The sequence below is a fragment of the Brugia malayi genome, assembly GCF_000002995.4.
Source record: "Brugia malayi strain FR3 genome assembly, contig: Bm_v4_ChrX_scaffold_001, whole genome shotgun sequence".
Lineage (NCBI taxonomy): Eukaryota > Metazoa > Nematoda > Chromadorea > Rhabditida > Onchocercidae > Brugia > Brugia malayi.
In genome coordinates this window covers 11,196,540-11,217,237 of record NW_025062479.1, presented here as the reverse complement: position 1 = coordinate 11,217,237, position 20,698 = coordinate 11,196,540, and the positions used below count along the sequence as shown (strand labels likewise).

At 23.4% G+C, this 20,698-nt stretch overlaps 3 protein-coding genes across 4 annotated transcripts; 1 reads left to right on the top strand and 2 right to left on the bottom strand.

The window, feature by feature from the left end:
- Positions 1-650: 650 nt before the first annotated feature.
- On the top strand, positions 651-8,801 carry Bm11671 (Uncharacterized protein; the record flags this gene model as incomplete). The annotated part of the gene is made up of 16 exons (XM_043074465.1): positions 651-832; positions 1,269-1,408; positions 2,174-2,321; positions 2,464-2,611; positions 2,909-3,054; positions 3,545-3,705; positions 3,870-3,972; positions 4,308-4,438; positions 4,783-4,884; positions 5,065-5,188; positions 5,605-5,727; positions 6,395-6,576; positions 7,137-7,366; positions 7,716-7,829; positions 8,244-8,381; positions 8,625-8,801. 16 exons carry the CDS (start codon positions 651-653, stop codon positions 8,799-8,801), a joined length of 2,349 nt encoding a protein of 782 aa, XP_042930399.1.
- Positions 8,802-9,792: 991 nt separating this feature from the next.
- Bm17974 (Uncharacterized protein) lies at positions 9,793-10,484 on the bottom strand (the record flags this gene model as incomplete). The annotated part of the gene is made up of 2 exons (XM_043074464.1): positions 9,793-9,936; positions 10,407-10,484. 2 exons carry the CDS (start codon positions 10,482-10,484, stop codon positions 9,793-9,795), a joined length of 222 nt encoding a protein of 73 aa, XP_042930398.1.
- Positions 10,485-17,100: 6,616 nt separating this feature from the next.
- Positions 17,101-20,364, bottom strand: Bm3789 (Fatty acid desaturase family protein; the record flags this gene model as incomplete). 2 transcript variants are annotated; one of them, XM_001902349.2, is made up of 9 exons in its annotated part: positions 17,101-17,145; positions 17,494-17,691; positions 17,832-17,925; positions 18,217-18,407; positions 18,614-18,747; positions 18,872-18,965; positions 19,477-19,601; positions 20,068-20,189; positions 20,303-20,364. In XM_001902349.2, 9 exons carry the CDS (start codon positions 20,362-20,364, stop codon positions 17,101-17,103), a joined length of 1,065 nt encoding a protein of 354 aa, XP_001902384.2. The 2 variants fall into 2 exon arrangements, with proteins under 2 accessions (XP_001902384.2, XP_042930397.1); XM_043074463.1 differs by lacking the exon at positions 20,303-20,364 and having other exon boundaries at positions 20,068-20,107.
- Between the last annotated feature and the right edge of the window lie 334 nt (positions 20,365-20,698).

Here is a 20,698-nt window from a genome sequence, read left to right as displayed (position 1 = left end):
AAATAATTTCTTAATAATCGTGAGAAAGCAGTGAACTAAACAAAGAAGAAGCTATTAATTAATCATTCGTTTTATGAAATTTTATCATTGATTTAGTTTTTAGTTCTCTTAGTATTCCTACATAATTTTCTGAATAAAATTCATAAATCAAAAATGAGATTTAATTGAAATTCAGTTAAGAAATAATATTTATATTTAATTTACAGTGATTAGTTTTTTAGCTTTTTTTTTCTTTTGATTTGTTCAAGAAAGAAAATGAAAGGAAGGTTGATAAAAAAATCTTTAAAACTAGTAAAAAAAAATTCTTTTAACATTTTATAAAATTTAATTTTATGATGAAATAGCAAATGTTCAAATAAGAGTTGAAAATTTTGAATATACTGCATATGCTTTTTTTCTTTAGAAAAATTTGTTTAAATAAATGATATTTTTGGATAGCACATTTTACGAATTATTTTTTTTTTCGAAATAATTTCATTCAATTTTGATTGAAAAATATCATTTTCTACTCTTTTTTATTTTTCATACATTTTGCCGATGCGAATGGAAAAAATAAAATACACAGTAAAGAATAATAAGTAACTTTAATTTCGCACAGAAATTAAAATTAAAATGAACTTTATTCTTTTTTAGCTTCTGTAGAAGGAACAATGTCACGTGTGCCATGTGGTCGAATATGTCATCAGGAAAGAATGGAAGTAACATTACACAGTTACGCACGTGGTTCATTTGGTTTAGTTGTACATGATCAAATTTCAAAATCAAACATACCACAATCAAAACGTCAACCACTTTTCATTTCATATATGGAAAAAAATTCACCTGCTGAAAGGTAAATTTTGAAAGATTTGATAATAATAAAAATTTTGAATGGTTTAATTTGATTTTATAATTTGTTAAATTAATCAAATAAAATCATAACTGTGTGTAAACAGAACAAACAAAATTCAGGTCTTCATTTTCACTTTTTGAATGCATAAATAAAACAACATTTATTTTTTTCAGCTCCTTTTTCTCTTTTTTAAATACAAAAATAAAATGGCAAAGATTTGATAAATTTAAGAAAAGAAATTTTTTTTCTTTCTTATTATATTATGTTGTTTTAATTATGAGTCATTTTTTTTTAAAAAATAGCAAATATTAAACGTTTTATTATAATTTTAGCAAACATTATAATTTCATATTTGTTCAAGAATTTCGAAATTAATTTTTTTTCTTAATAGTTTGATTTATTCTTCTGTTTTTATTTTTATTTTTTTTTAATTTAGAAGTGGAGTATTACAAGTTGGTGATCGTATTATTGCTATTAATAATTGGATTAGTATAAATGGTACCGCTGAAGAAGGCAATCAAATATTAAGACAAGCGATAAGTCCGTTGAAATTATGCGTTGAATTTGATGTAATTGGTGAATTTTTTTTTCAATTATTCGAAATATAATTTTGCGTTTAATTAAAATTTTTATTAATCACTTTTTTATGAATGGTAGATTTGTTATTATTTTACTTTTTTTTGCAAGGGATTTCTTGTTTAATTAATTATTGTGATTCAAGAGGTTTGTGTTTTTTTTTTTTTTAGTTTTTGATAGTTGAAAGTTTCAGTTTTTTTTTTTTTTTATATTAAAGTCTGGATTTACATACATTTCAATTCAATTCAATTTCCATTTTTCATCCATATCGTAATTCTCTAGTACATGAGTTTTGTAAATATTTTTTCGTTCAAAAATATCTAATTTCTACTTTTTTTTAGCTGAAATTATAAATTGATATTTTAGTCTTACTCTTTTTTTTCCTAGAAATTTTATGAAAATGTTATAATTATTTTTCTTTTTTTTTTTTTTGAAAGAAAAATTAAACTAAATTTTGATTTAAAACGATTTACTAATTTATTAAGCATTTGGCATGAAAATCGTATGAATAATTTTTAATAATTTTTTATAATAATCACTTAAGTCTTGTTTTTTTTTTTTTAATAATATAATTTGAATAATATATAAAGTTTATCATTATTATATAAAATAACTTTTCATCACATTATTTTTAAATTTCTATAGAGACAAAAAGAAGAAATAAATATCATAGTTTAATTATTGATTATTTATTGATTAAATATTATCGGGAAAAAATTATTGATTAAATAAATTTTTTAATTAATAATTTACTATTAATTATAGAAAGTGCATTACCATTGGATGGTATTTTTGATGTAAAATTAGCAAAACGAGGAAATAATCTTGGTATTGTAGTCAGAAGTGAAGCAGAAAATACAAAGGGTGAACCAGTGATCATATCAGATATACAAGTTGGAAGTGTTGCTTATCGGTTAATTTAAAAAAAAAATCTCTTTAAAAGTTTTAAAAAAGTTAAATATTAATAGAATATGAGTGGAAAAGAAGAGAGGAAGAAAAAGTGAATGAAAAAAAAAAAAAAGAAAACTCTAATTAATTTATATAAAATATTTCAGTTGTGGTTCACTTCATAATGGTGATCGTATCATTGCAGTTGATGATATTCTCTTAGAGTCATGCACCGTTGAAGAAGCGATGCGTCTATTGCAACGTTCCGGTGATATTGTTAAATTACGAGTTCATAAAAATGTTACATCTAAACAGGTATTTAGTTCTAAAAAATTTCATTACTCTAATTTTTTGAAATTAATCTTACAAAAATAATTGAATATATTCCATAATAATTAATAATAATAAAATTTCACTTTTAATAATAGTGATAATAACGATAAATAATGATAAATATTTACATGGATTAATGATATCTCATTTGTATTCCTAGCATATTTTATTGATAATAAAAAAGTGGGAAATTTTATTATAAAAATTAATTGTTAGAAAAAAAAGTTTAAAAATCAATAATTTTCTATTAAAAGTGGTTCAAATTTAATCATTATTTAGAATAATCATGATGGAGTGCAATCATTAATTTATTCTATTGAATTAAATCGAAATGGTGGACCATTAGGTATAACAATTGCATCCAGTGGTGAACGTTATGAACCTGTATTAATATCATACCTTGCACCAGGTGGATTAGCTGAAAAGTATGATTATTGATTATGAAAAAAAAGAAATAAAACTTCATTTTTAATAGTTTTTTATTTTCTAATTATTAAGTGATAAATGTTTAAGTTACCACCGAAAAAAAAAAATGAACTAAGTTTGAAAATTAAAAAAAAAATATATAGAAATATATTGCATATCATGCTTTATAATTCAATTAATTAATTAATTAGTTTTATCTTTTTGTTTCAATATTTTTTTCTGCATAATCAATAACAATGAATCGTTTATATACAACATTATTTATTGATTATACTGGTTAATTAATTATTTTATTAGGTATATTAAAGTTTCTTTTCATCCTCTATGAAATTTTTTTTTTTTTTTTTAATTGAATAAAAAAAAAAAAAAATTAATGCTTAAAAATTATTTGTAAGCAACTGGTGGTCATTTTTTATATAGATTTAATTATATTAATTTTGTAATTATATTAATCATTTAATCATGCAATTATTTCTGTCAGCCTTATAGGACAGGAGCAATACATGTTGGTGATCGAATTCTTGCAGTAAACAATGAATCAATTGAAGGTATGAAAGCAGCTGATGTAATGCATTTATTACAACAATCTAACGATCTTGTTACAATTAAAATTATGCGAATTACTAATTTATCAATAAATCATTCTACAGGTTTGTTATTAATTTACTCATTAATTAACTTTTTTAAAATTGATGATTAAAATTTACTATTGTTTTCTTTATTCTTTTTTCGTTTCTCTTTAGCGTTTATTGAATTTGTGTACATTGTTTTTTTTTTTTCTTAATTGAATGAAAAAAAATAAAATTATTTGTAGGTGCTGGTGGTCATTTATCAATTTCATCACAAATGGATAGAATTCGTTTGCAGCATAATAGAGCAATGTGTGATTCATATAGTGAAACTTCAGAAAAAATAGGGTTTTATTTATTTACTTGTTTGTTTTGTTGCAACGAAAAGCAAAATAGCAACAATAACAACAGCAATTTTTAGTTTGAAAAGGATAATATTCAAAAATAAGGAAAAAAAATTTAGTTATAAAAAATTTTTAAATAAATTTATGGTTAAAATTTTAATTTATCTTTAATTCAGTTTTGAGTTAATTCATTTGCTTTTTTTATATAGATTTCTTACTTTATTTTATAATTATTAAATGTTTTATTTGTTTGACAATTACAAATAGTTTCATTTTCATTCTTTTTTTTCCTTTTTTCAGTTCAATAATAAAATATTTTATTTTATCATTTAATTTCAGTACACCAATTCAAAGTATTGATAGCGCTGTGGAAAGCTTGGATGATTCACCAAGTAATATGTCAAAATATCACAGTGGTACACAACGATATGTAATTGATGAACAAATACCAAATACTTCATTAAATTATGGTTTGTTTTAAATTCAAATATTTTTCATAATTTTTAGACTTAATTATGTTTTTTTTTTTTTGATGGAAATGACTTCATTAAAAAACGAAAAAAAAATTTCGTGTTTCACTTTTCATATCAATTTATTTATTAAGAAAAATTTTTTTCTAAACTTTTAACTTTTGAAAAGCTGAAATTTAAGAAGTTAAAATTTTAGATTAAATCAATCTAAAATTATTTATTATTTTATTTTTATAAAGTATAATAATCTTTCACAAATCATAAGAAAATTACATTTTTGAGTAACGTAAAATGCTAATAGTTTTATATTACTAGGATTAATCAAATGAAATATTAATTTACAGTTGAAGAGTCGATTGATTATCAACGAATAACTTATCCGAGTAGTAGTGCATTTCCTTCCGGATTAACCGTTCCGTTCAGTGGTGAATCACGAAAAAAGCCTGGTTAATGCATATTTGGTCAAAAAATTTTTTAAATTTTGAAAAATTAAAATAAATTTTCATCATACTTTTTAGAATGTAAAAGCAAAAATGTTATTAAATAAAATATGAAAATAAAAATATTTCCTTTTTTTTCCTAAAAAATTAATTTTTAGTTTATATTAAAAAGCTAATCAATTTTAGGTTTATGTTGGGTAGAGCAACATGGACAAGGAGAATGGGAAAAAAATTTAAGCTTGGCTACAAATAAATCACTTCCAGAACGATGTATTTATCATAAAAATACAAATTTAGAACCGGAAAACTGGTATATATACATATTATATTAGCTTTTTTTGAAATATTTGCATTTCTCTTAAACAATATTGTTATTTTTAATCCTTAAGAATTTGAAGATTTGAGCTTACTTCCTTTTTTCCACCTTACCCCTAAAAAATTGACAAAATTTTGCGTTTTATTTTATTCGATTTTTTTCTTTTATCTTTTAAATATAACTATTTATAAAATTTAATAGACAAAACAAAAAAAAAAATTTCTTTCGTTCTTTCTTTGTTTACCTTTTCTTGTGAAATAACTTTATCCTTTTTTCTTCCATTTTTATTATTTATTATACTTTTTCATCTTCTTCTTTCTTTCTATTCTATGTTTTTTTTTTTTTTTTAAAATAAAAAACAAAAACAAAGTGAATATTAAAAATAGAATTTGAATATTATAATGATTTAGGATTGAAGTATTAGAAGCACTTGAAACAGTTGGTGAAGCAGCAATGCTTCAGAAATTAGAGGAATGCACAGGTGGAAGCGGTAATGGAACGATAAAAATTCATAGTAATCCTTTAATAACTAGGTTAATATTTGTATTTTTTTAGAATCTTTTTAAAACTTAATATAAAATTAAATTCTAATTTTATATCAATAAATTAAAGGGGTGAAATGGTGAAAAAAAAAAACAGAAGTGTCAGAAAACAAAAAATAAACAAAATGAACAATATATATTAAAATTATATTTATTATAAAATTACGTTTGAAGATGAAATGATCAAATAAAAATAAGCATTATAAATATATTATATATGCATATTATTAAATTTATCAATTATCATTTATTTAAATGTAAGCATTTTTTTTTTTTGAGGCAATAACAACGGCAACGAATAAATTAAAATTAATTGATTGATAAAAGAAAGTTTTTGTATAAATTTTGAAAACAAAACTTTAGGATAAATGAAAAAAAAGAAGGCTAATTAATTTTTTATTTTATTAGTTTATATTTATCTTTTAAAAAATTTTTATTTACCTTTTTTTTATCGGTAAAAGAGAGAGAGAGAGGGAAAGGAAGGAAAATATATATGAATTCATATTATCTACAATAATGCTTACATATTTAAATAATTTTGATTTTGACCAGTTATTTTTGTATTCATTACAACATTTTCCTTAAAATTATTAATCATTACCTACAGATTTTAAATCATTTAAAATTTAAACATAATAAAAAATAATTTTATTTATAGATGTAATGAATCTACTGTCGTTCAACGCTCTGATTTACGCTTACCATGTGGTGGTGGTGATACTACTGCTACTACCACTGGACGACAATTTTATCCGTTTACATCATCAATGACAAGTGCATTAGTTCGTCCTCTGCTGTCACCTTCCGCAAACCCGAACTTCACAAATTTCGGAACACAACGTATGTTTTTATGATTGACTTTTAATGTTACATTAATTAGAAATAATTTGTCTTTTTGTTTTTGTTTTAACGAAAGGAAGGAAAAATAATTTTAATTCAAAGACTTTTCCTAACTGTTTGTTTATTTATTGACTAATCTATTTTTTTAAATTGCTTTATCATTAATTTCATTATTAATATTTATTATTATTATTTGATTTATTATTAACTTGCTTTATTACTAATATTCATTATTTATTTATTGCTTTATTATTATTAACTTTATTATTTATTATTAACACTTCTTATTATTAATTTGTTAGTTTATATTTATATTCATGTAATTTACGTATGAATTTGTATAGGATTTTTTTCTAAATTATTTATTTATTAATTAATCTATTTTTTTTTAAATTGCTTTATTTTAATATTTATTACGATTATTTTATTTATTATCTGTTTGCTTTATTATTAATATTTATTATTTATTGTCATTTATTATTATTAATTATTATTATTATTATTACTAATTTATTAGTTTATATTCATGTAATTTACATTTGATACTGTATATTTTGCAGAAAGCGAATATTCTAGCACTGATCGAATGGATTCGTTAAGCCTTTCAAATGATTCACAAACCAGTACATCACTTGGTGATATATCATATCATATTGTACCACCAAAACCACCACTTTATGGTACTAGTGATATACAGCATGCTTTATCAGTTTTATCAGAACCGTCAAATGTTAGAAATAGTATTTCAGGTCGTGGTTTATCACCACGTTCAATGCACGAATTATCTTGGGTAATTGATTACATATGTAAAACATATAAATGTTTCATTTATAATTTTGAATTTCACTTCTAAATGTGTAAATTTTAATTGATTTCGAAGACAATAAATTTCATGATTATTATTTGTATAAAATTGCTAATCAGTAAATTGAATTTTGTTCATTCTATATGAGAAAACAACATATTGTTATTTTTTTTTTTAAAAAAAAAAGAGAAAAGTAAATGAAAATTTTTTCGATTTAAAAGTTTTTATCAAAGTCATTTCAATGCTTTAACTATATGATTATTTAATAAGCAAAAAAAAATTTAAATAAAATAACTAAAAAATTTTTCTTTCCTTTTATTCTTTTTTATTTCAGTCAAAAAATATCAAACTGTCACCACCATCTACAGCACTTGTACTTCATGAACTTAGCAGTAAAACATTTACAGCAACTAAAAGTGGAACAACTCATCAAATTCGGTTACGTAAAGTTAGTTTTAATCTTTTATTTGAAGAAAAAGAAAAACGAATCAAATTTTTAACAATTTATAATTATTTAAAATTTTACAGTGCCTTAAATAAAACAATTTTTAGAAATTTAATAATATCCTTTTTTCAAATTTGTTAAAAACAAAGGAAACATCATATAAATTTCATAATTAATCATGCATATAATTAACTGACCTTGGTAATTTATTGCGCACACAATATAAAATAATTTGATTTTTTTTTTCTAAAAAACATTTTAATAATTATTATAGAAGTAGAACAATAATTTGTGTGAGAAACAATCAGTAGAATTGACAGGTTAGGAATTTCAAATAATATTAATCAATGAATTTTAAAGTACTAATATTATTCTATATGTTAATGAATTATTATTATTATTTTTTTTTTTTTAAAGGATCCATCAACGAATAGTTTTGGATTTAGCGTATCAGATGGTATTGGTAATAATGCTGGAGTTTTTATCAATGAAATTTTACCAGGTGGTCCAGCAGATAGATGTGGCCAAATTTTACCATATGATAAAATTTTACAGGTTTATAGCTTTCTTTTGTTTCACTTTTTTAAAACTTTTTTTTCTTTCTTTTTTACATCAATTTTTTAAATTTTTGTTTAATTTTTTTTTTGAAATGAAAATTCGTATTTTTTTAAAAAACCGTTTAAACAAAAAGTTATTGGATAGTTTGATGACGTAAATATATCATAATCAAATTTGTGGTAAGCATTTATCAATGAAAATTTTACTGATAAATTCATTTTACTGATATTCATATTTCAGATAAATGATACATCGTTGCAGTATTTGGATTGTGATTTAGTTCTTCCATTGCTTCAAGTGGATGAAATTGAAATGGTACTTTATCGTGAAACTGATTCATCAACAAATATCATTGATGACGATGAAGAAAGCTATCGTAATAATATTAATTTAAGTTTACGCTATTCAGCTGTATAATTTCATTTTCTTTTTTTTTATTAAATAAATTTTCTTACCTTTTTTTTTAACACTTCGTTATTTTTACCTAAAACGGGAAATTATTAGCAATAATAATAGTAATAATTGTTGTTATTATTGTTATAATTATAAATAATTGTGTGCATTGTATTTTTGCTTCTGTTTCCTTCCTTTTTTTCCCGTTTTCTTTTTCTCAAGTTGTAAAAATGTGAAATTAAGTTGCAAATTTTAATGTGCAAAATTTTTTCTGCGATCTCTGAATATTTGTATAACTCCATCATGTTTTTTATTTTCTTTTATTATTATTACGTTTGATATTATCATTATTATAATATTTTTCTTTCTATAACTAAGCAGCATGATAATTAGCTGCTAAAGAAAAAGGTCTTTACTGAAAACTATTCTATCCTTTTTTTTTTTTCTTTTTTAATTTTTAGTGATAATGATAAAAAACATTTTTTAATGACAAATTTTTTTACTTATATTTATTATAATCCTTTCATTTTTTATTTCAAATACTATTTTACACAATCATCATTATTTCACTCTTTTTTTCCCTTTTTTATCTTATTAAATGATATAAATATGTGTATAATAGATCAAATATTGAAAAAGAATAGATTGTTATCTAAAATCATAATTTATAATTATTTTTAAAAACATTTGGTGTAAACTGTGTTTACGGTTTAAATAAAAATGAAGTGAATTTATGTTGGAATGATTTCATGATATTAATAAGCATTTATAAATTTTCAAACAATTTCATTATTAAAATTTTATTGCAATAATTGATGAAATGTTTTGTTTTAATGGAATGAATTTTTTCATTTATATAATTTTTTTTTTTTTTTGAAAATGAAAAAGTAATTAAAAATTTTTACCAATTAACTGAATATTTTTAATTTTTTCTTTTTTATTGTTTTTCGTTTTGTTTTATTTTTCTTTTCTCTTTGTTTTATTTAATCATTTAATACATCAAATTTTAAATGCATTAACGAGGAGAACGATTTGATTGATCAAAGTATTGTTGTTGTTGTTGAAGGTATTGCTGTAGAAGGTGTGCTATTACTTCTGAATGTTCATCATCCATCACGTACCGTTTACCAAAACGAATTAATGGACTTGTTTGGAAAGCCTATAAAATAAAATTTACTAATATTTTAATATCATATAATTTTTTTTATTACTTGATTTTTATTAAGAAAAATTTTTTTGCTTTATGTTTTTGATTGATTTTTATGCTTAATAGTGCAATGTATTTATGAATTGCTCATCGTATGTTTTAAAAAAAAAAAAATGTTCGAAAAAAAAAATTTTTTTCTTCAAAAATAATGAATAAAATGACTAATTAATAATTTTAATTAAATTGTAATGAATTTTTTATGAAAAACTCGAAATTTATTAATTTGAATAAATGCAATTTAATCTTGAATTTTTCAATTTTCTTTTCTCTTATTTTTTTAAAAAAGTTTTCTTTTTCTTTCATTTATCTCAATCAAATTTTTGTTTAATTTTCACTCTTTCTCCTCTCTCATTCCCTTCTCCCTCTCTCTCTTTTTTTTTTTTTTTTTTCAAAAAAATGATATCAGAAACTTTAAAACTTACATCATTACGAGCAGTTCTACCAAAGGCATAATCAGCTCTTCCAAACCCATTACTGTCTCTCACTAAATGATCCATCATATTTTGATTTCGTCGTTCAGCTTGTGTTATATCATCTATATATGTTTTTTTTTTTTTTTTTTTAAATTAAATATTTTTATTTATGTATCACAATTACGTATATTATCATTGACAATTATTAACTTATTAAGTGAAAATTTCGTGGAAATGTGTAAGATATGGAAAAAAATAACAAATAGAGATTTATAACGATAAAATAAAAATGAAATCATATATTTTTTTGATAATATCATGGTTAACATTAAAAATAAACATAATTATTTTAAAAGTAAATCGTTTACCTATTTACAAAATTAATATCAATTGTATTTATTAACTGTAAACTGAAAAAAACTGTGTAGAAAAGACAAAAAATTTGAAAGTACCAGATTTTTGAAAAAATTTCTGAAATTAAGTCATACGGTAGCTGATTAATTTGTCTGCAAATTTGTTTGGCAGGAAAGAAAAATAATAAAGAAATGAAAATTTTGAAATGTTGAAAAAACTTTGGAAAACAATTAGTGAAGACTGAATTCTTGAAATAGTCTTGAAATTAAAACGAAAAAAATTAAATTATGAAGAAAGAATTGAGAGGATTTTTTTTCTTTGTAGGCAATTTTACATATGTTAGTTGTATAAAATAAGCGGAAAACTTTTCAAATAAAATATTTGCAATTATATTATCAATATGAAATACCTATTTGAATTCATTAATATAATTTAACTGATGGTTAATCGATTTTTTATTTCTTTCTCTAATTGCAAATAAGGAAACATTTGTAAATAATGATAGCAATATTGAACATTTTTTTAAATTTAATTTTCATAGCAAATAATGTAAAACAATTCACCATATTGATTTAAACGATGGTAACTTATCTTTTTATCAATTAAAAAATTTTCAAAAAATTTAAACAAAAAGTTGTTTGCGAATTTGTAACTATCGTCGCCATTACCAGCATCATCATTTTTTGAATTTATTTTTGCTTAAATTATTGATTATAATTATTATTTCAATTAATTGAGCAAAATTCTTAATCAAATATAAAAACTAAAATTTTCCTGAATTTTAGAAAGTGATATTTTTAATTTAAAAGACTTGAGAAAACTATAACGTATCTTATTTGTTAATTTACGCAAAAAATAACAAAAACTAATTAATGTATTTGTATATTAAAAAAAATTTCTAGAAAAAACTTCTTTATAGACTTTTTCATCTATTAAATAATTTCATTTCAGTTATTTATTTCACTGTTTATTACTTCTTGATTGTTACCGCTTTAATTAAGTCGTTTCCTTTTTTTTTTCCATTAAGTTGAAAAAAAAATTTTTTTTCTTCAATTTAGCAAAATAACAACTAGCAAAAAAAATTCTGTTAAAGTGAATATGCAATGAACAAATGGAAATTTGGAATAAAAAATAAAAGGGATAAGAGCAACAAAAGAAAAAGTTAAAAAATTTGTCAATAAATTTAAAATGACTAAGAAAAAAAAATGAAATTTAAACTTTACATTCAGTTTGAAATGTACGTATTCCTGTTGATCCCAATGAATGCATCAACGTTATGCATATCAATGCTATAAGCAAATAATTCATTGATTGAAAAGCAATTGTAAGCATTTTCAAATCTATAAATGAAAAAATTATCTAAATAATTTTAAAATGAATAATCAAACAAAGACCAAGTATAATATGTAATACACACATGTAATATGCAAAATTTTAAATTTTAATTGTAGTAGCATAAATTTTTCGTTAAAAAGAAAAAAAGAAAGAAAGCAAAAAGTAAATAAATAAATAAAGTGCTAAAATTACTGATCAACCATATCAATTTTACAACAAAATAATTTTTCAATTATTTAACAAACATATTTTACTATGTTTTAATGGTGATTATAAATTACATTATATGCAACAAAAGAATTGTAGTCATTTTTATGGGTAAAAATGATTAATCGTTAATTCTGAAAACGATTCTCACCGGTTCATAGTTATTTATTTAGTATAAGTGTGATTACAATGATTATATATATATGTTATTGATTTTTTATTTTTTCATCATATTAATTTTTATTATTAAAAAAAAAAAAAAAAAAAAATCGTTTTTGATTATATATTTGAATTGCTTAGCTAATTGTTAAAATTGCTGATATTTAGTTAAATTCAAATTTTGAAAAGATTAACCTAATTATTGTTGTGATGTATCAAAAGGAAAAATTATTTTAGAAAAACTTCTAACTTTTTAATTTCTTTTTTCTTTGAAAAAAAATCATTTCAATTTTAGTATCAATAAAATTATATTGATGAGAAAATATTTTGAATAATATAATATTTCTTCTAATAAAAAAAGAAAAAAGAAAGGAAAATTATTCTATTTAAATAATAAAATAAGAAGAAAGAGTATAAATGTCAACAATTTAAAAATATCTTGCAAATTTATATTTTTTTGAATTAATAAATTTAAATACATGGAACGAAAAAGAAAGAAAAAGAAAATAAGGTGATAAAATTACTAGGTGAAATGTTAGCAATTTATTGGATATTTAAAATGCTTAAAAATGATGAAATTATCAAATTATAACCGTATATAAATGTAATAATTCAGATTTCAAATTTGATTATAACAATTGGAAATGTCTTATTATTGCATTAAATTCAAATTATTAGTTGTCATGGAATTATTTGATTTAATCTTCATACTAAAAAAGAAAATAATTATGCTAGTAAATTAATGTAATAGAAGTAGCAACAACAGCAAACAAATAACAAGAACAACAATAAACAAATGACAACAGTAAACAAAATAATATTATTACAAAGAATGTAAGCAACAAAACAACATTATTAATAAAAAGAAAACTAAAATTTGTCGAAATTTAAAATATTTTCATTTTTTGCTATTTATTATTACAAATTGTATTTCTTCTCTCTTTTTTTTTTGCTTATTTATAGGTTCAAGGTAAATAATGCAAGTCTGAAGAAGATGAGAAAAAGAAAATTGAAAAAAAAAAAAAAAAAGTTTCCTAATTTAGTTTTAGCTTTCTTTCTTTTGCTTGTTTTTAAATGATAAAACTAAATAACCAAAATGAAATTTAAATGACATTTATTTATGCTTAAAAGAAAAGGAAAAATTGACTAAAATTTTTTGTGATAAATGAGAATGATAATTTTGGAAATTCATAATATAAAAAAAATAAGAAACAAAATTAGAAATTATAATTTTAAACAAAATGTTAATTTAAAAAAATTGGGAATCATAATTAAAATAATGCAGCAATTTAGAAAAATTAGGAATTATAATTTTACATAAAATGATAATTTAAAAAAAATTAGAACTTCCAATTTTAGGCAAATTAAAAAAAAATCATATGATGAATATCATATATATGTGATATTGATTCATGATAATAATTATTGATAACATCAAAGTGATAGATAAATTTTATTGTCTGAAACAATCTTAGAAATTATTATGATCATGCAAGGTATTCATAAAATATTTGATAATAATAAAAAGAATTTATTTTTTCTTTGAAGACTAATATGAAAATGTAAAATGAATGAATGATTGAGTGAATATTTATAGTCATTTTTTCCTCTTAATTTGATACACTATGAAAATTTTTCCGTTTTTTCTTTTTGCTGATAAACCTAAATTTAATTCATCCAAGCTAATTTTTATGTCTATCATTTGAGATTTTTGTGCCTAGTTGCAATTACATTAATGACAAATTTATATAAATTTATATTGGCAGAGAAGGACCATTTTTACTAATGGATCAAATCATTTTACGTACATATAAATATGTTTTTTTCTTTTTTATTTTTTATTCCATTTCAATGCTTTTAAGAAGTAATAAAATTATATATCACCCACTAGAAGATACAATCGCAATTCTTATACTTTTTTTAATGATATATGCATGCAGTTTTTTTTTGAATAAAATAGTATAAAATTTAAAATTCATTTAATTAGAATAATTATAATATTATTATTATTATCAAATAAGCATATTAAAATTTCTCTGAAAAAAATAATATGTAAATTGTTTAATATATTAAATATTGGATGATTTTTACAAATACATTCAATGATATATGTGTGAAAAAAAGAAATGGGGAAAGAAAATTTTTTCTTTTTAAAATGAATATATTGAACATTTTAGGAATAGTTCATTTTAATAATATTTAATAATCAAAATGACTGTATTTTAATTTAATTAATTTAACTAATTAACAACCATTATATTTTTTAAACCTTCTTTTTCTTTCATTATACAAATGATTCCTTATTAATTTGATTATTTTAAATATTGTGAATTTTGCAGTAAAATCTTCATTTCATTATTAAGTTTTTTTAATTAATATGTACGATTTAAATAATATCATAGATGGATTGCTGTTAACGTTTTGTATCTGGGTTTTTTTTTTGTGTGTAAATTATTTGAAGTACTTTAATGTATAAGTTAGTTCAAAACTATTTGCTGAATTTCTCTCTGCCACCCTCCCCCCCCCCCCCCACCCCTCCCCCCAACAAAAAAAAAAGAAAGAAACCGAAATTTATATAAAAAGATGATATGTAATCAGCTGTAATGTTAATTAAAAACCTTTTCATCTTTCTTCAAAATTCACAAGAAATAATTAAAATGATACTTAATTTCATCAGAACTAATGGAATTATAACAGAACAATTATAATGAAAATATTACGACCAAATGAAACAATTTCAACAAAATTCGGCTACCATCTTAAAAGCAGTTCACCTATATTGATTTAAACAATTTTAATTCCAGAATTGTAAAAAAGTTTGCTGTAATTTCAAATCAATAATTGAAATTACTCATCAAAAAATGAAATAAAATTAATTATGAGAAAAGAATTATCCACCAGATTGATCAAAATATTAATTTAGTTCAAACTTTTTCATACCCTTCCTGCATAATTTGATTGATAATTTTGATTAATATGGATAAAGATGATGAATGATATTTTTTAATTTTTAAGAAGCAGAAAAAAAAGAAAAAGAAAAAAAAATGTAATAAATATGTTTCAAAAATTAATACAACTGATAGCACTAAAAATGTTTTCATTTACACTTATCTCTCAAAAATAGTATCATAAAGTTTATTAAATAAAACTATTATATCATTTCATAGCTTCTTCCCTCTTTTTAAAATAGTTCTTTAATATGTTAAAAAATTTTTAATATCAACCAACTAGCCTTTTAATTTCATGATTAAAATTATTTGATAAATAATAAGGGTATTGTGATATATTAAAGAATAATCACTGCTTTTTCCGTGTTATAATCGCTTGCGTTATACCTGCATATGTTTACCTTAATTAATTAAAACGATAATTTCTCGTCCCAGTCTAATAGGTAGTGGAAATTATGCTTTTATATTTTCTCAAAAACAATCAGCCTTGTTTCTAATACATTGACAAATGAATGAAATGCATGATAATGTTGTGACTTCTTGTAGTTATTAACATTTGTTGTATGTAGTAATTAATAATGGGAAACTTAATCCATTAACCAAAAATTCACATATATCTTTTTATAGCGATGTTTGCATGCATAGAGATGTATATTTTATAATTCCATGTATAAATTATTTTAAATAACTTCAGTATATTATTTACATTTCTTCTCAATGCTATCATTGATAGTAAAATAACTAAAAAAGGCGAAATTTTATTTGGAAAATTTAATTCATCAACCATTCACAATAAAGTATTTTAATCGTCGAAGAAAGAAGTCAATCATTTTGAATTAAAAGAAAAATGGCTAGGAAAGAAATTTGAATGAGGTTGCAGCTAACATTTCACGCACTTTTAATGTGATAATGAAAACAGTTCCAGATGTCAAGGTACGAGTAAGGGAAAACGGAGTAGAGTAACCAAGGAAACAAGTCACTGCAAATAAAAAAAAAAGAGAAACCCTGAACTAAATTCGATTAACAGAGCAAAAAAAAAATATTCGAGACCAATTTACCAAGGAAGCGAAAAAAAAAGAACTACTGGAAAGTGCACTTTTCCGGAAATGTTTCCTGTAATTTTTCACCACTAAAGCTTGCCTCAAAATTCAACGTTCGAACTCTAATATATAAATTAATATAGTGAGTTCAAAAAGACTGAATTCAAACGATTTCTACCAGTTAAATCTGAAACATACATCCGCATTTTTAATGTTTTCGGTTTTTTAACCTCGCTACCCGCTAACTGAATTTCTGTTTTCTTCATGGAAGTCCCACATCATTATCTACATAGCATATTAAGCCCTCTAGCACTGAAAATATCCGAAAATCATTCAGCTCCGTTTTCTTTACCTTCTTGGAGTTTCATTCTCATAAATTATGAATGCACATATAAGACTGAAATGCAACACAATACAATAAAGAGATGAGCATCACAATCATATAATAAAGTGTGATTGCAATTTACATGACATTTAATAAATTAGTTAATGATTTTTCTCATAACTTAGAGAAGGGTAATTATAAATTTAAGTGCAAAGAAAGTGTCAGAAGTGTCTTATGAAAAAAGATCATTATGCATGTGCTAGATCAGTCGTCAGAAAATCAAATAAGAAATAATGTCGAGAAATTATTACTAATAAATCGTGATATAAGATAAATCAGCTCTTTTTATTCTTGACGACAAACAATCTTCCTCGAAGTAACTGAAAACAAGTCACTGTTATGTACAAATTAAGATAGCGATGTTAACATGGACGAAATGAAACTTTATGTCAAGAAGAAGCATCCACCTCATGCTCGATCTCATCCATGTGATGTAACATTCATTAAGACTAACATTTTGCTAGCAATAACTTAACACCATTAAGCCTGAATGACAACATGCGCTTTTTTAAATAATTCCTTGAATATATTCTACGCTTCATTTTTCATCAACGCATTATAATGAAAAATGTGATCGAATTCTACGGTCAAAATTTCAAATTACGTCTCTGAAATCAACCTCATTATTTGAAAATATTTTAATTACACTTGAATGGAAATTAGCTTACAGATGAGAAGAACTTATAAATGAAACAGGAAGTATTTGGCCCAGTGTCGAAAAAGTGCACATCTGTTGGTTTTGCCATCTTTCTCTTGGTTCGGGAATGCAAGGACATTTTTGGATTTGTGATGAAATCGTACATCATGTAAATCCAACTTGAATGCACCATATAATCTTTGTAGTATTCAGGAGCTAGAGCACTAATCTGCAAATTCAAAAATATAGTTAAACAAATAAAGACTGACCTCAACAATAAAATGAATTTAGTAACAATTAATCTGATCTTTGAAAACATCACACAAACGAAAAAAAAAAAGTGACTAAAATAAATAACAAACAACGAACCTTAGGAAGGTTACTGCCACATACATATGGAAAATCATGATGTTCAATGTGATAACCAACGTTGAATGTTACTAAATTTATCGGTCCATAATAACTAAAGAAAACAATATTGATGAGCACCTATACTGATTAATAAACAAGAAATACACAGAGCTGACATTGCTAGAGAAGGTAAAACAAGGATTACGAACAATTGTAAAACCTGAATAAACATTGTTTGAATACCTTGAAATATCGTAGAAAAAAGTTGAGTAATTCAAATATTCAAGCAAACAAAACAAAGATCTATTTTTCTGTATAAACACAATATTTGTTAGTTACTAATGAAGTCGTCAAACAATTTTTTGTATTTCACTGGAAAAATTTATGCATTTACTTGACTTACCTGTACGTTTCTTGACCAGGATTAAAGACATAATGATCAGAAATATAATGACTAGCAAGTGGATGAATACCTGATCCAACAAAAAACCCGCCTAACAGATATGCAAAGGCTTTCCAACCGAAAAAACTGATTACGACATAATCAGTAAAAATTTGAAGTAGCGCATTTAAGATTTCTAAATCTGTGACAGCCTAAAAATTAGCGCCTTCAAAGTTTGAACAAAAAAGAAGTGAAATAAATAATATCGAATAGCGAGACAATAATAAAGTAATAGTGGTAAACAAACTGGCCTAGATACTTCTATCTTCTGAAGAGAAAAGTCTCTCAAAAAACTATATATATTCATTCACTTTTTTTATCAACATGAAAGGGACATTTAAGATCAAACTTGACCAACTTTGGGATAAATAAGAAATGGTCTGGAAGCATAAAAGAATGGTTGGAGAAAGACCCATAACAATTTCCCCAAAGTACGACGGAAGTATCGTGCTTCGAAATTTGTCGGTATGTCAGTATCTAACACTTGTTCACCTGAAAAACTGAACTATTCAAGACATAGCATGTTCGTTTAGTTTCATGAAAATATGAAAAAGTTTATATTTGGTAGTGCAAATAAAATACAAATATTCCATGATGTTATATAATAAATTATTACCCATGTAACGATGGTGCTCCAAATGATACTTCTTAAAAGAAACCGACATAGGCACCATCATCGGTAGATTAGCAATAAATCCAAACAAGCGGTTCTTAAATAATAGCACAAGTTTAAACATTGAAAATAGTTTAGGATGAAATAGTAAGCTTCATCAATTCTTTCAGCTACCAATGCCAAATTACTTTTCAATCGTTGCTAAGAACAATACTTCCTTCCGTTTCTCGCCTTCCGAAACATGCCTATCGTTTTAACCAACAATATCAAAATGATATCAAAAGAGTTCGAAATCTAAACCAATAATTCAGCTATGTTCTCTTAAACCATCCTCCTTGCTCTCTTTTTTCATTACTTTCGTTAAAATAGTTGCGAAAATTTTGCAGTGGATCATTTTCTCAGAAAAATTTAGCGAAAAGATTACAATTACTATTTTCTTTTTCCTTCTCCTTGTTTAATATATACTCTTTGCAGAATTCTAGACTAAAACTCAAGTAACTGACTGCCATCATACATAAGAACCGATAAGAAAGTCTACAACTGAACTAACTGAATTTTTTTAAATCACTGCTGTTTTTTTCTGTAACCAAAAAAGAAACGAAACAAACTGCAAGAGGATGAGCACAACCAAATGCCATATTATGTGATATTTCATGAACAGCCAATGTAAGTGAATGTCCAATAGTACCACCAGTACAATATGCTTGCAAACAAATCAATAACCAGTCTGAATCTGTAATAATTACCTGATTTTTTATAAACAAAATGTAAATAAGTTACACATAACATTTGTAAAACCTTAGTGCTCCCTGCAGCAAAAAATCACTTTCTTCACTTGACTATTCTGTCCAGTGATCTACCTTTTTTTTGGAGATACAGAGCCGTACCTACTACATATAAGCAGTTGTACTAGATAATTTTTCATTTTAGGACATACCTCAAAAATCAGTAAGTATTAAATTGAAGTGTAACATCTTAAAACCAGTCCAATTTTCATCCAATTATAGTCCATAAGTCATTCATAAAAATTTTAATTAGGATTTCTTATATATATATATATAAATATGAGGACAGGGCAACTACTTATATCCTTCCTTATCATTTGATAATAATTTGAGAACATAACGATTGAAATCACTTCCGAATTTAAAAATGGTATTAATTGGTATCAAATGGTATTAATTTAGTTAGAAATATACCTCGCAAAAGCCAAGCAATGCTAAATTGTGCTAAAACCATTGCCAATACGACATATTTGAATGATGGATCAATACCAAAATATTTCTTGATTTCCGGATACTTTTGGATTATCTCATTTCGTCTGGAAGAATTTACAGTGATATCGTATCATAGAAAACATTCCAATCACTTATATGTTTTCTCCTACTGTCAAATTTAGATTTAATTTCAATTTTCTCGAAGCAACAAATTAACCTGCTTGCATGTGGTTCCTCCGTATAAGACCAACCAAAGTCCTGCACGTCAACCCCATGCATTACCAACAATTTGCTTCTAAGAGATCTTCAAAAGATTTGTGAAAATATTTTTCCTGTCAAAATGTCGGACAAAAATTAATGATGCCAACTGGAATGAATCGCCCACTCAAAACCCAGTCCAATTAGCATCTTAAATCCCTTCAATTTTTTTTCGCTCACTTTGCTAAGTAGCTAATATATTAACAATTTCACAAGCCCACTGAATTTCAAAATTATAAATATCAAATGACTCGTAATCATTCATTAAACAACGATGATTTAATGAAATTTTTGAAGCAGAGATTCCCCTTTTTTCTATTTAATTCTTCCAAACATTTAAAACTGCTAATTTTAA